General features: G+C 41.8%; 1 protein-coding gene across 1 annotated transcript in view; it reads left to right on the top strand.

Moving 5' to 3' along the window:
* Window positions 1-13,148, top strand: part of ARFGEF2 (ADP ribosylation factor guanine nucleotide exchange factor 2) — a 34,961-nt gene that overhangs the window by 17,723 nt on the left and 4,090 nt on the right. The window contains exons 20-39 of the mRNA XM_066561298.1: window positions 515-666; window positions 854-982; window positions 1,315-1,473; window positions 2,398-2,545; window positions 3,381-3,480; window positions 4,248-4,288; window positions 4,359-4,528; window positions 5,144-5,295; window positions 5,447-5,619; window positions 6,036-6,196; window positions 7,050-7,180; window positions 7,289-7,418; window positions 7,859-7,994; window positions 8,821-8,959; window positions 9,099-9,153; window positions 9,405-9,519; window positions 9,783-9,913; window positions 10,915-11,083; window positions 11,477-11,615; window positions 12,990-13,107. Coding sequence (XP_066417395.1) covers window positions 515-666; window positions 854-982; window positions 1,315-1,473; window positions 2,398-2,545; window positions 3,381-3,480; window positions 4,248-4,288; window positions 4,359-4,528; window positions 5,144-5,295; window positions 5,447-5,619; window positions 6,036-6,196; window positions 7,050-7,180; window positions 7,289-7,418; window positions 7,859-7,994; window positions 8,821-8,959; window positions 9,099-9,153; window positions 9,405-9,519; window positions 9,783-9,913; window positions 10,915-11,083; window positions 11,477-11,615; window positions 12,990-13,107 — 2,648 coding nt within the window. The remainder of the gene's footprint in view (window positions 1-514; window positions 667-853; window positions 983-1,314; window positions 1,474-2,397; window positions 2,546-3,380; window positions 3,481-4,247; window positions 4,289-4,358; window positions 4,529-5,143; window positions 5,296-5,446; window positions 5,620-6,035; window positions 6,197-7,049; window positions 7,181-7,288; window positions 7,419-7,858; window positions 7,995-8,820; window positions 8,960-9,098; window positions 9,154-9,404; window positions 9,520-9,782; window positions 9,914-10,914; window positions 11,084-11,476; window positions 11,616-12,989; window positions 13,108-13,148) is intronic.

Raw genomic sequence — 13,148 nt, 5'->3', positions numbered from 1 at the left:
GTTTTCCCAGTATTTTTAAGCTGTTTGCAGGTTTTCTCAATCAAAATAGGAACAAATTTAATTTGCTTGAAAATGGAAGTTGCACCCTGTAGTATAACGGTAAAGAAGCACTAAATTATTAATTTATTTATCATGGTGATGAGTGCTTGTTTTGTTTTGGAGATGTGAGCTTAAGAAGACATAAGGTTTTCCATCCACTTTTACAGCAGAATGACTTAATACAGTATGCACCTCTGACTTGGAGCAATTAGATAATAGCATGTATTATATAGTAAAGGGCTGAAATAGTTATTTTGCACAGAATAAAGTCTTAAGTTTGGGTGTGGTTTTTAGTGCTGGATTTCCTTGCTTGCAGCCTGGGGCAGCCTCCTGACTTCTAAGATTTTGCAAGATTTCTGTCTTTAGATTTTATTTGCAATACCTTTATTTAACATTTTGTGATGCTCAGTGTGAAGAGAAGGAATATGCTCTTGTAAGAAAAGCAAGCAATGTCTGTGTGTGGTGTTCCCCTTAGGTGTAGCTAATGAGAAGCAGCGGAGGTTGTTGTACAACTTGGAAATGGAACAAATGGCAAAGACAGCCAAAGCCCTCATGGAGGCAGTGAGCCATGCAAAGGCACCTTTCACCAGTGCCACTCACCTGGATCATGTCAGACCCATGTTCAAAGTGAGTGTCAGGTTCTCACTGTGTCTTTGTTGTGAAGAGTTTAAAGCATGGGAAAAAAAGTGGAAAATTACTTTGAAAAGTTTGCTAATGAAACACATGGACTCTTTGGATATATTTGGCTTCAGTAACCAGTGTTTTGGGCTAAAGCTGTAAGAGACCTCTGAATTTAGTTTCTTCCTCTGTTTAGCTTGTCTGGACTCCACTGCTGGCAGCTTACAGTGTTGGCTTGCAGAATTGTGATGACCCAGAAGTTGCGTCGCTGTGTTTGGAAGGAATACGCTGTGCCATCAGAATAGCCTGTATCTTTGGAATGCAGGTTGGTGCCAGACATAGCCTGGGACTCGCTGAGGGCCGTGTGGGCTCTGGGAGGCAGGTGAAGAATTACAAACAGCTTATACATGGAAGATGAAGTGTCTCATCTGCTTCCTTGAAATGGGAAAAGGTTTTGATGTAATCAAGCATTTCTTCAACTCTGCTTTTCTTGCTGAATCTTCCATTAAGAGCGTTTGCTGACTGGCATCCTACTCTTGTTCAGCTGGAAAGTGCTCTGACAGTGCCAGCTATCCATAGAAGAAAAAATTTGTAGGCAAGTTGCTTTCTCTGGTTCTTTGGGGACTTGATTTTTGTGCTTGTTTCTCTCTCTTGTAGCTTGAACGAGACGCTTATGTACAGGCCCTTGCTCGTTTTTCCTTGTTGACTGCCAGTTCCAGCATTACAGAAATGAAACAGAAGAACATTGATACCATTAAGACACTCATTACAGTTGCTCACACAGATGGCAACTATCTTGGCAATTCTTGGCATGAGGTAAATCTTTATTAGTTTAAATAGTGAACATGGTGTCATATTTTTTCTTCTATTATCAGCTCATACTCAAAAATGTGAAGAAAGTGCATTATATTGTTAAGTTTTTATGGTTTTTTTCTAATATGTAGATAAAAATAATGCACTGCATTTTTTTTGAAGACCCTGTGGAAACTGTGACAATATTGTAATTTTTATGGCTGCATTTGATATAGGATTTAAATTATATAAAAAAATCTCATTTGGCTTCAGAAAATTTCTCATATAAACTATTGTATTCTTATTCATGGAAACAAAAATATTCTAGTTTACAGGTCCAGACTTATCTGTGCAATGTTTGGCAACGTTTACATCATAAGCACATGAAAAATTAGGGCTAAAATAGTTTGGTGGATGATTGGTAAAAATGAGCTATCAGGATTATATGCATTTTCTTAAAGCCTATTTTCCAGGAGCAATTTTATCAGCTCTGAATCTTTGCTAAATGCTAAAAGGAGCATTTCTGCTGCTTTATGTTCTCTGGCTCTAGTCTTGGGCTACATGATATGAGCCACAATGTGCTAGAGCTGACAGATGCCTCAGACCTGGCTCACAGCACACTCTCCGGAGTGCTTGTGCCAGCCAGGGGATGTGGCTGTGGGAGAGGGAGAAGGAGACAAGCACAGCTTTGCAATTTAAACGCTCTAGGTTGGAATGTTGTTACTCAAGTGATGATAGCTGCAATGTTTCAGTCTTTTCATCTCTAGGACAATGAAGTCTCTAGAAGATCAGCTCCAATTCGTTTATAGTCTTGAAAGTTGATGGTGTAAAAATAATGAAAAGGTATCCTTTAGTAGTTAGAGATAGAAATATTAAATACAAATATATGTTAAGAATAAAAAGATGGTGGTGTGCAGAAACACAATGCTAAATTTCTTTTGGTTTCAGATCTTGAAATGTATTAGCCAGCTGGAACTGGCACAGCTCATAGGAACTGGCGTGAAAACGCGGTATTTGTCTGGCTCTGGGCGTGAGAGAGAAGGCAGCATTAAGAGCTATGCCTCTGCAGGAGAAGAGTTTATGAGCCTGGGATTAGGTAAGATTATTCATCCTGAACTTGACAAAGATGCACATACAAGTGGAGTAAGGATGTTAAAGAATCCTCAGTGTTATAACATACTTGAATATATTTACTTGCTTCCACGGGAAGCTGTATTGGATTAATGAAACTGAGTATTCCAATATGTGTTTATAATTACCAAATCTGTTGTAACTTTAGAATTGGGTTAAGCTCTTTAAAAACTACTCCACATTTATTTGTTGGAATATGTTGTTATCAAAACTGTTTTGCTGTATGAACTCATGGTTTTGTTAAAAGTATTAATTAATAGGAAAAAAAAGCCATTTATTTTTAGGAATTAATAGATGTTTCAACTGGTTTTCCAAAGGAACTTCTTATCTTTACATGTTGGGCTTTCTGTTCCAGTTTGTATTGTTTCTGCAGTGTGTACAAGAAACAAATCATAGATTTTTGTCTTAAATTAGAGGGACAAGGCAAGTTGCATTAATCTTTGTAAAACCACTAAGGAAACAAATTAATTTTTTAAAACTTTGGAATGGATGCTATAATGATGATTACAATGAATACAGAACTGTGTTCAGCATTAACTATTTGTAGCTGACTTAGAGTTCATCTTTTAAAATAGTATTTTATCTGTTCCAATTTTATTAACAATATCATATCACCTTAATCTAATAAATATGATGTTTAGCTGTGTAATAATCTGGCAAAGGCACTATCTGCTCCATATAAATTACATGGTAGCTAGAAGCAGTAGTCACTTCTCTCTGTCTACTTGCTTGATGTTGGAGTTAACATAAAGTCATTATTTCCTAATGGCAAATACTGTTTTTTACTGAATTTTTGGCAGGGAACCTCGTTGGGAGTGGGGCTGACAAACGGCACATGGCGAGCATCCAGGAGTCTGTGGGGGAGACCAGCTCGCAGAGTGTGGTGGTAGCAGTAGACAGGTACTGACAATGTTACCTCTGCACTCTTACCTAAATCATCATCTTTGTCATCTGCCTTTCTGAAATGTTGTCTAAAGACATGCTTCTCTCCTAAACTATGTGTTGGAATGGGAGTTCTTAGTAACCACTGGTGCAATGGTGCAAGTCTGCACAATCATATATTCAGACTTGCAGTGTTTATTCTAACCATGAACGTCTCTTACCACATCAAAGTCCAGGACATTTGGGAATGTTCTCCACTTTATTAGTGTTCTATGTGGACCACTATCAGCAGCCTGAACTCCTCTCAAGATCAAACAGCTGAAGGGCAAGAAGGGACAAGAGTGCATCCATAGTCTTTCTCCTGTCTGTTTTGACAGCCACAGCTGACCATATTCTTAGAGGATATAAAGATCAAAGGTGGCTGATAACCAGTAAAGTCTTGTAGCAAAGCTTTCTGTCTGTTTATTGTCCCCGTGAAATTTAACACGCTGTCACCCAAATGAGTGTTCCAGTGTAACTTGGCCTGGGTAAACTTGTGAGCCTGTGCCTGTTGCTGCAGTGGGATAGGAGCATGGTAGACTGTGACTGTGGCAGGAAAGAGGATGCTTAGACTAAGGAAAGATGCATGTACTGCTGCCAAGGAGCAAGAATACAAGAGGTGCAGAGTTCATGGCATGGAGGAGTGTGACATACGTCCAGATGTGCTGACCTTTTGCTGCAGCTCTGAGCTGTAACCAATTCTTGCGGATGTGCAGCTGAAACTCCAACTCCTGTATTTGTTGTAGGATATTCACGGGCTCCACGAGGCTGGACGGGAATGCCATAGGTAGGTATGGGGGGCTCCAGGGCCCCTGGCACAGGAGCAGCCTGGCTCACAGCAGGCTTCTCCCGTGCAGTTGACTTTGTGCGGTGGCTGTGTGCTGTGTCCATGGACGAGCTGGCGTCCCCGCACCACCCGCGCATGTTCAGCCTGCAGAAGATCGTGGAGATCTCCTATTATAACATGAACCGCATCAGGCTGCAGTGGTCGAGGATTTGGCATGTGATCGGAGATCACTTCAATAAGGTACTGTTTAAACTTATGTTACACAATATGCATAAATAGTGAGACTTCTTTAATCAGCTTTCTGTGTTTTTAGTGGCTTGAATTCTGATATTCAAAAAAATTCCATTCGAGGCACCTAAAAGAAGCACCTACTTAAAAATCTACAGTGTACAAATATAAATGTTTATAGGAATGATATTTAATTATATAATCTTCATTATATCATTTGGTATTTTTGTAATTTTTCTTTGTCTTTTCCTTCAGATAAAATGCCAAGTTAGCTTTTTTCTGAAATGTACACAAGTGAACAACAGTTGTTTTCCTTGGGAAATTGAATCATGTTAGGATGAGATTTTTAACCAAAGATCCAATTTATTTTATTGTACTGTGTTTTAATTTCAGCATCTAGCTGGCTATTACAATTCTGCTTGATGCATTCAAAATCCATGGGTCTGTTTAGATGGATGAAATGACAGAAAGCCCCCTTCAACAAGAACCCCTTCTTTCCCAAGCATCAGAATCCTAGAATGTGCTAGCAGTGTTTAGTGGGCTGAGATGGAACTTGAGTGACGAATTTGTTACTCATATAAATGACACATTAATTGATAAGTGTTTGAAAATATGCTTTTCTTCTAGGTTGGGTGTAACCCTAATGAAGATGTTGCCATCTTTGCTGTAGACTCATTAAGGCAGCTGTCAATGAAATTTCTTGAGAAGGGAGAGTTAGCCAACTTCCGCTTCCAGAAAGACTTCCTAAGGCCTTTTGAGCATATTATGAAGAAAAACAGGTGTGAGGCACTGCAATTTCTGCTTTAGCTTTAGTCCCACTTAAGGATGTCACTTGGTATGGGTCATGGTCATGTACAGGGAAGTGGGGGAGTTACTTTGTGCCAGTGTCAAGTAGTCTTGCATTCCTTTCTCTTCTTTTTTTTTTTTAAGATCTCCGACTATTCGAGACATGGTGATCCGCTGTATTGCTCAGATGGTGAACTCTCAAGCCGGTAACATTCGTTCTGGCTGGAAAAATATCTTTGCTGTCTTTCATCAAGCAGCGTCAGACCACGATGGGAATATCGTAGAGCTGGCCTTTCAGACTACAGCACACATAGTTAGTAAGTAATGCTTGACAGAGGCATGCACCCAAATTGGCCTGTCTGCTGTGAGTCAGCTTCAAAAGGCTCATTTGAATGAGGCTTTTGCATTTCCAGGCAAATAAACACACAACCTTGCAGCCACACTGTTTAAACTCTGCAGCTGAGTCCTACCCTTTAAGTCTCCAGAATGCTATGGACAGGACAAACTAGATACAGCTATTCTGCTGTAGAACTTAGGAATGTGGTTGGTGAGGTGGGACAGGGAAGAATGCAGGAGAGGGCAAAGAACCATATTTAATGTAGAAGATCTGGCTCTTTTGTGTTTGTCTGTTCCATAGCAGTATGCCATGGGTGACGTGCCTAGATTGATGCAGTTTATGTATGGATTTTAATATCAGTAATTTTTAAAAAGTGTATTTGTTTGTTCTTCACAGCAAATATTTTTCAGCAGCATTTTCCAGCAGCAATTGACTCATTTCAAGATGCAGTAAAATGCCTCTCTGAGTTTGCCTGTAATGTTGCCTTCCCGGACACCAGCATGGAAGCCATCAGGCTTATTCGCTATTGTGCAAAATATGTCTCAGAAAGACCGCAGGTATATTTGAATTTGTACCCCTGCTGCATTTTCATACTCTCTTCATCTGTTAAATGGAGATCAATTACTAAGAAAGAGCTTTCATACTCAAACTTCAATTGCAAGTGTTTGTTTTCAAAGCTTATTTGAATTAAGGAGAAATTTTGGTATTATGTAAGCAATAAACTAGGGCTGGTTAAGTAATGTTAAGTCTTGTAAGTCCAAATGGGAAATAACTGAATTAAATAGTCTTTGGGGTTTTTTTGTTTTGTTTTGTGTGGGGGTTTTTTTGTTTCTTTGTTTGTTTTGTTCTTGTGATGTTAAGATGACTTGGAAAGCAGTGCTTCCTGTTCTGTCACGCCAGTTATGTCTAGTGCAGTTGGTTACACATGTGTATTCTTCTCCATCAGTGTGTTGAGTGAATACTGAATGTAACAGTCACTAGCTGAGGAGAGCCTGGAGTTAACATTGCAGTTGCATGTCCCCAGTGCACGCCGCATTCAGCGTACCAGAGACTTGTAGAACTGGTTTCTGCCAATTTTAGGTTTCCTTTTAACGTGTATTGATTTAACAGTTGTCTGTCACTCTTAAAGTAGCTTTCTAAGAAGTCCAAACCTCAGCAACTTGTAAGGCCTTTACCTGGACTGAAGGAAAAACAGATGGAAGTATTTATTTCCATATATTATTTTCTAGTATTTTTGCAAATAATTACATCTCAGAGCTATACTTATATTTTGCAGAATTGGATGGTTAGAGTACGAACTAAGCTAACTTTCCAAGTTTCTCTGTACCACTGGTAGTATCTAAATTTGTTACATATAAAGATTTTTAAGATAATTTTTTCTTTAAATCTTTTTTCCTACTGATCTTCAAGGTATTAAGAGAATACACAAGTGATGACATGAATGTGGCTCCTGGGGACAGAGTGTGGGTCAGAGGATGGTTTCCTATTTTGTTTGAACTTTCTTGTATCATCAATCGTTGCAAGTTAGATGTTCGTACAAGGTAATAAAACTTCTCTTTTTTTCCTTTTTTCTTTTAATTCATGCAGTGAAGATATCACAGGAACATATTTTAACATCTGTTCCTATGCTTGTTTGGGTTTGTTTGTAGAGGCTTAACAGTGATGTTTGAAATCATGAAGAGTTATGGGCATACCTTTGAAAAGCACTGGTGGCAAGACCTGTTTAGAATTGTGTTTCGGATTTTTGATAATATGAAACTCCCTGAGCAACAAACAGAGGTAAAACCAACAAAAAACCCCCAAAAAGCAAGCATTCCCTAGAGCTGTCTTTTTAAGAACTTGCACATCTGAGTCAGCAGTTTCTATTGACATCAGATATGGCCACCCCATACTGCCCCAGACTTAACTAAACACATTCTGTATTCCTTCAAATTCTGTGGCATGAATGGAACTTGCCACAGTCCAGTGACTTGTGTGTGTGTCCATCTGATTATTTTCAAGAAGAATGTTCTCCCTCTGTTATGAACATGTACAGTTTTCTGACCAGTGTTCATGTGGCCAGCTGAGTGCTTCTGATAAGACATCTGTGGTCATGAGGCTTTAGTTCTGAGTTCTCCTCTCCTCAGAGCTGTGTCTCTTGTTGACCAGCCATATAAGCCAAGTGTTGTAATCATGGAAGAATCCCCATAAAACCAAAGACTTTTCATTTTCTGTCCCAGAAATCAGAGTGGATGACCACGACGTGCAACCACGCCCTTTATGCCATCTGTGATGTGTTCACACAGTTCTATGAAGCTTTGCACGAGATCCTTCTTCCTGACATACTTGCACAGTTACACTGGTGTGTAAAACAAGGTACCTTATCTACCTGTGTCTTTTGATTAAATGTAGTTTTAAATGGTCATTACTTAAGAAGGGGAAGGTTAACTGAATTTTGGAAGAATAAAAGTTCCCATTAGGACAATCTATGTTGCAGTAGATAGATGCAGTATCTTGAATATTTGAGCATCAATCTTTTTATTGAGTTAGGCAACTTTTTTGTTACTGTGTTCATAAGGGGCTCATGGTGTTCCTGTGACACTGCAAAAGCTTTTGGAGAATGGGTCAATCTTCTGAACCTTCTGCCAACAAGCTTTTGTAGTTTGACTGCAGCGATACATTACCTCCTTTATTTACACATATAGATACATGCATGCATTCTGATTTTTTTCTGTTTTATTATTTGCTGGCACCTGCTTCTTCCTCCTTCTCCCAACCAATGAGTACTTCTAAATACAGCTTTGTAAAGAACATGTTTTCTTTCTGGCTCCAAGTCTTACACATGAAATCCTGCATCTTACTACCATGGAATATCAGGGGATGATCTTGCAGTAAATCATAAGTTTCTGATTGCTGCTTTTCCTTCCTTTTTCTCACTCTCTGCTTCCCTTTTGCTTCTGCCCTGTCTTTTGTCTTCCCTAGTTGTATTTCCATCTCATGAAGGCTATTTTGAAAGTCTTTTTTTTATTCAGTAGGTTCTTCAGCTTCATATTGTTGTAACATATTCTATAGGTAGGTTTTGAGCCAAGAGACTGTGCATTTCACAGTATTGGTAAAAAATTTTAATGGAGCAGTAATAGGGAATACTTAATTTTTCCTTGATACTGTACAAGTTGATAAATATGGAACATTTCTTTTACAGATAATGAGCAGTTGGCACGATCAGGTACAAACTGCCTAGAAAACCTGGTAATACTCAATGGACAGAAGTTCAGCCCCGAAGTCTGGGGCCAGACATGCAACTGTATGCTAGAAATCTTCAAAACAACTATTCCTCATGTGTAAGTTCATAAGTTTAATTCTTATCTTGATACCCAATTCTAAAGCAACAATATTTACCTTTTTTGGTTTTTTTTTCTGTTTTGTTTGATTTTTGTTTGATGTTTTTTGTTGTTGTTTTGTTTCTTTAACTCTTTGAAGCTTGCTGACATGGAAGCCTGTAGGAATGGAGGAAGATTCATCTGAAAAACACTTGGTAAGAGTTAACTCAGGGTGATAAACTGACTTGAAGGGTTTTGTGTTAGGTTAGCTTTTGAAATATTTGTTGTAGTCAATATACTTGTCAAGGAATTGATAGTAGATTGTGTTTAGTGTTACTGTAAAAATGATATGAAGAATGGATGCAGAAAGCCTTTGAATCTGGGATTCGAGAAGTCCTCTGAAAAGTGATAGCTGGTTGGAAGTTAGTGTTTCAGGTTGCTGGAATCGCTCTGCACTCTCTTCTAGGATTTGGACCTAGATCACCAGTCTTTAAGCAGCATGGATAAAAATGCTTCTGAAAGAGGACAAAGCCAATATTCAAATCCAACAGATGAGAGCTGGAAAGGTGGTCCTTACACAAGTAAGGAAAACATACAAGCTTTTTCAATGCACCTTTATAGCCAGACTCAATTCACTTCTGTAGCTCTCTACAGAAAGTTTTGGGGCAGGGGGATAAGTCTTTGCCATTTGTGTTTATGTCTTGCAGTGAGATTTTCTCTTTAGAAGATAATTCACAGCATTACTAAATATCAAATTATTAAGGGGAATGTCATATTTTGCCAGCTTGCTGTAAGTGAATCATCATTAATTGCTTCTGAAACTTCTGTTGCTCCATTTCATTAGACCAGAAACTATTTGCTGGCCTCCTGATCAAGTGTGTGGTACAGCTGGAGTTGATACAGACCATTGACAACATAGTGTTCTATCCAGCAACAAGCAAGAAGGAAGATGCTGAGCACATGGCTGCAGCTCAGGTACCATCAGACTTACTTGTAACCTTGTGGTGACAGTAAAGTACAAACTATGGAACACTCTGACACGTTCACAAAATAGTGTCTTCTCCTGACTTTTATCATTACCCCGAATGCGTGTGTAAACTACTTTAAGCTGTGATTTTTTTATCTGCCTCCAGTGTTGCCTGGTGCTCTGCCTGTTGTAGTATTCTATTACCTTACTTTTTATTATCAGTGTAATAGATTATAGTTGTTTTATCATGAATACATACTATCAAAAGTGGTTTTTGTTTGTTTGGGGGAAAGCATTCTTTTCTGCTCATTAGACTGAGTGTCTTCATTTAGCCACAGCTGAAGCTCTGCTCAGTCTCAGTCTCTGGATATTTGCACTGGAAGTGTTGCAGAAGTTGAACTTCAGCAAGGTCAATGGTCAAGATTTCATTCATTGCTGGCTTCAGAGATGTCCCTGTCCCTGAAAGTTCTGATTCTGGGTAGTAGCTCTGGCTTAGCTGTTAATAAAGCTGTAAGCTGGAAGTTCTGGCTAGTGCGTTCAGGTAGTGTTTTGAGGATGGTATAGTTAAATTCCTACTGAAATTAGCTAAAAATATTGACCAATTTAATTAAATTTAACATGAGCCAAAGCTGAGGAATTTCTACACTAGGCAAGATTTAAACCCACACTGTTCTTGTTGTTCATTTTGATGTTTTTAGAATTTAACAGACCTACCCAGTCAGCTTGTAGAGAAGAGGAAATGTTCTGTACTGTATTGCTGTGACTGCAATGTTTCAATAAGGGAGTTGTTCCCTCACTCTTGAGTCTTATTTTCTTAACACTAACCAGGAAAAATCATAACTTCTCTCTTCTTAAGTACCCCACTAAGAAGAATACAACTCTGATCTTTGACAGGACCACCCTGCTGCGTTGTGCTGCACTAATACTGCATTGCACCTATAAATGAATTAGAGTTACTGGAGTTTACAGCAACTCTCTCTCTCTCTGTCCCTCTCCCCCTGCTCTTTAGCGAGACACACTGGATGCAGTTATCCACATTGACACAGAAGACCAAGGAATGTATAAATATATGTCTTCACATCACCTTTTTAAGTTACTGGATTGTCTGCAAGAGTCTCACTCATTTTCAAAAGCCTTTAATTCAAATTATGAGCAACGAACTGTGTTATGGAGAGCAGGTGAGGTTTTTATTTTTATTTGATAAAAATGCTGAACTACACTTCTAACTTAAAGTATCATGACACAACAATGTGCCATTGCAATCACCTCTAGAGTTTATTGGACAGTTGCATGCTTTTATTGCTTGTCTCCTTCCTGATGACTTGAATAATTCTGTTTGCTAAATTATCTGCTTTTTTTGGTTAAAGTAGAGCTGCACAGCTGGTTCTGCTGTAGTTAAGTATCTTTATAAATAAATAAGAACTCAGTCAAAATCAAGGAGGAGGAAATACTGTCTGGACAAGGAATCATTACTGGTCACAATAGTGCAGATATTATTGATAAAATTTATTTTTGGCTAGTAATGCCAGCTTTGGATGATCCCTCTTGTCCTGTGTGGGACTGATTTCTAGGGTTCAAGGGTAAATCAAAACCCAATCTCCTAAAACAAGAGACCAGCAGCCTGGCATGCTGCCTGAGGATCCTGTTCCGGATGTACGTGGACGAGAGCCGGCGGGAGGCCTGGGACGTGGTCCAGCGGCGGCTGCTCAGGTGGGACAGCCCTGCCCTGTTGGGGAGAGCCCAGTCCTGCCGGGGGCACAGCCCAGCCCAGCCCTGCCCTGTTGGGGAGAGCCCAGCCCAGCCCTGCCCTGTTGGGGACAGCCCAGCCCAGCCCTGCCCTGTTGGGGACAGCCCAGCCCAGCCCTGCCGGGGGCACAGCCCAGCCCTGCCCGGGGAGAGCCCAGCCCAGCCCTGCCGGGGGCACAGCCCAGCCCTGCCCGGGGAGAGCCCAGCCCAGCCCTGCCGGGGGCACAGCCCAGCCCAGCCCTGCCCGGGGGGAGAGCCCAGCCCTGCCCGGGGGCACAGCCCAGCCCTGCCCGGGGGCACAGCCCAGCCCAGCCCTGCCCGGGGGGAGAGCCCAGCCCTGCCCTGCCCGGGGGGAGAGCCCAGCCCTGCCCTGCCCTGTTGGGGAGAGCCCAGCCCTGCCCTGCCCGGGGGGAGAGCCCAGCCCTGCCCTGCCCTGTTGGGGAGAGCCCAGCCCTGCCTGGGGAGAGCCCAGCCCAGCCCTGCCCTGTTGGGGAGAGCCCAGCCCTGCCTGGGGAGAGCCCAGCCCTGCCCTGCCCTGTTGGGGAGAGCCCAGCCCTGCCTGGGGAGAGCCCAGCCCTGCCCTGCCCTGTTGGGGAGAGCCCAGCCCAGCCCTGCCGGGGGGACAGCCCAACCCAGCCCTGCCGGGGGGGGAGAGCCCAGCCCTGCCTGGGGAGAGCCCAGCCCAGCCCTGCCCTGTTGGGGAGAGCCCAGCCCAGCCCTGCCGGGGGGACAGCCCAGCCCAGCCCTGCTGGGCACAGCCCAGCCCTGCCCGGGGGGACAGCCCAGCCCAGCCCTGCCCTGTTGGGGACAGCACAGCCCAGCCCTGCCCGGGGGGACAGCCCAGCCCAGCCCTGCCCGGGGCACAGCCCAGTCCTGCCCTGTTGGGGACAGCCCAGCCCAGCCCTGCTGGGCACAGCCCAGCCCTGCCCGAGGAGATCTTTTTTAAACCAGTCAAAATTTGGAGGGAGAGCTCTCTCGTGGTGCTGTTGCCTAAGCTGTCCCAATGTCAGGGTCAGGAAATAATGTTTGCAGGTTGAAAGTGACAACGCTTCAATTACAAAATGTTTATCAGGCAGATTAATTTTCCTTTTCCTTCCCTCTCACCAAGTATTTCCATTCAGTTACATGAAAAGTATTTCATTTCAGTCATCTGGAACAATTCCTGTACCAGAAAAAGCAAATTTGTGTAGTTAAAGTTGTTGCATGTGATTGAAGACTTTCCCATGGAAGTGCATCTTGCTTGAAAACAAAGTACACTGAGAGGACAAACACATCATGTAATCTAAAACTTTATAAGGGTTTTCTTTATGGTTTGTGTGAACTGTGCCATCTCTGCAGTGTGTGCAGTGAAGCCCTGGCGTATTTTATTACTGTCAACTCGGAAAGCCACAGAGAAGCCTGGACCAATCTCCTGCTGTTGCTTTTAACAAAAACACTAAAAATCAGTGATGATAAGGTAAGAAGGGGCTGGAAGTCATGTTTGCTTTTGGGTATGTT

This window comes from Molothrus aeneus, chromosome 17 (genome assembly GCF_037042795.1).
Source record: "Molothrus aeneus isolate 106 chromosome 17, BPBGC_Maene_1.0, whole genome shotgun sequence".
NCBI lineage: Eukaryota > Metazoa > Chordata > Aves > Passeriformes > Icteridae > Molothrus > Molothrus aeneus.
This window is presented reverse-complemented; position numbering and strand designations above follow the sequence as displayed.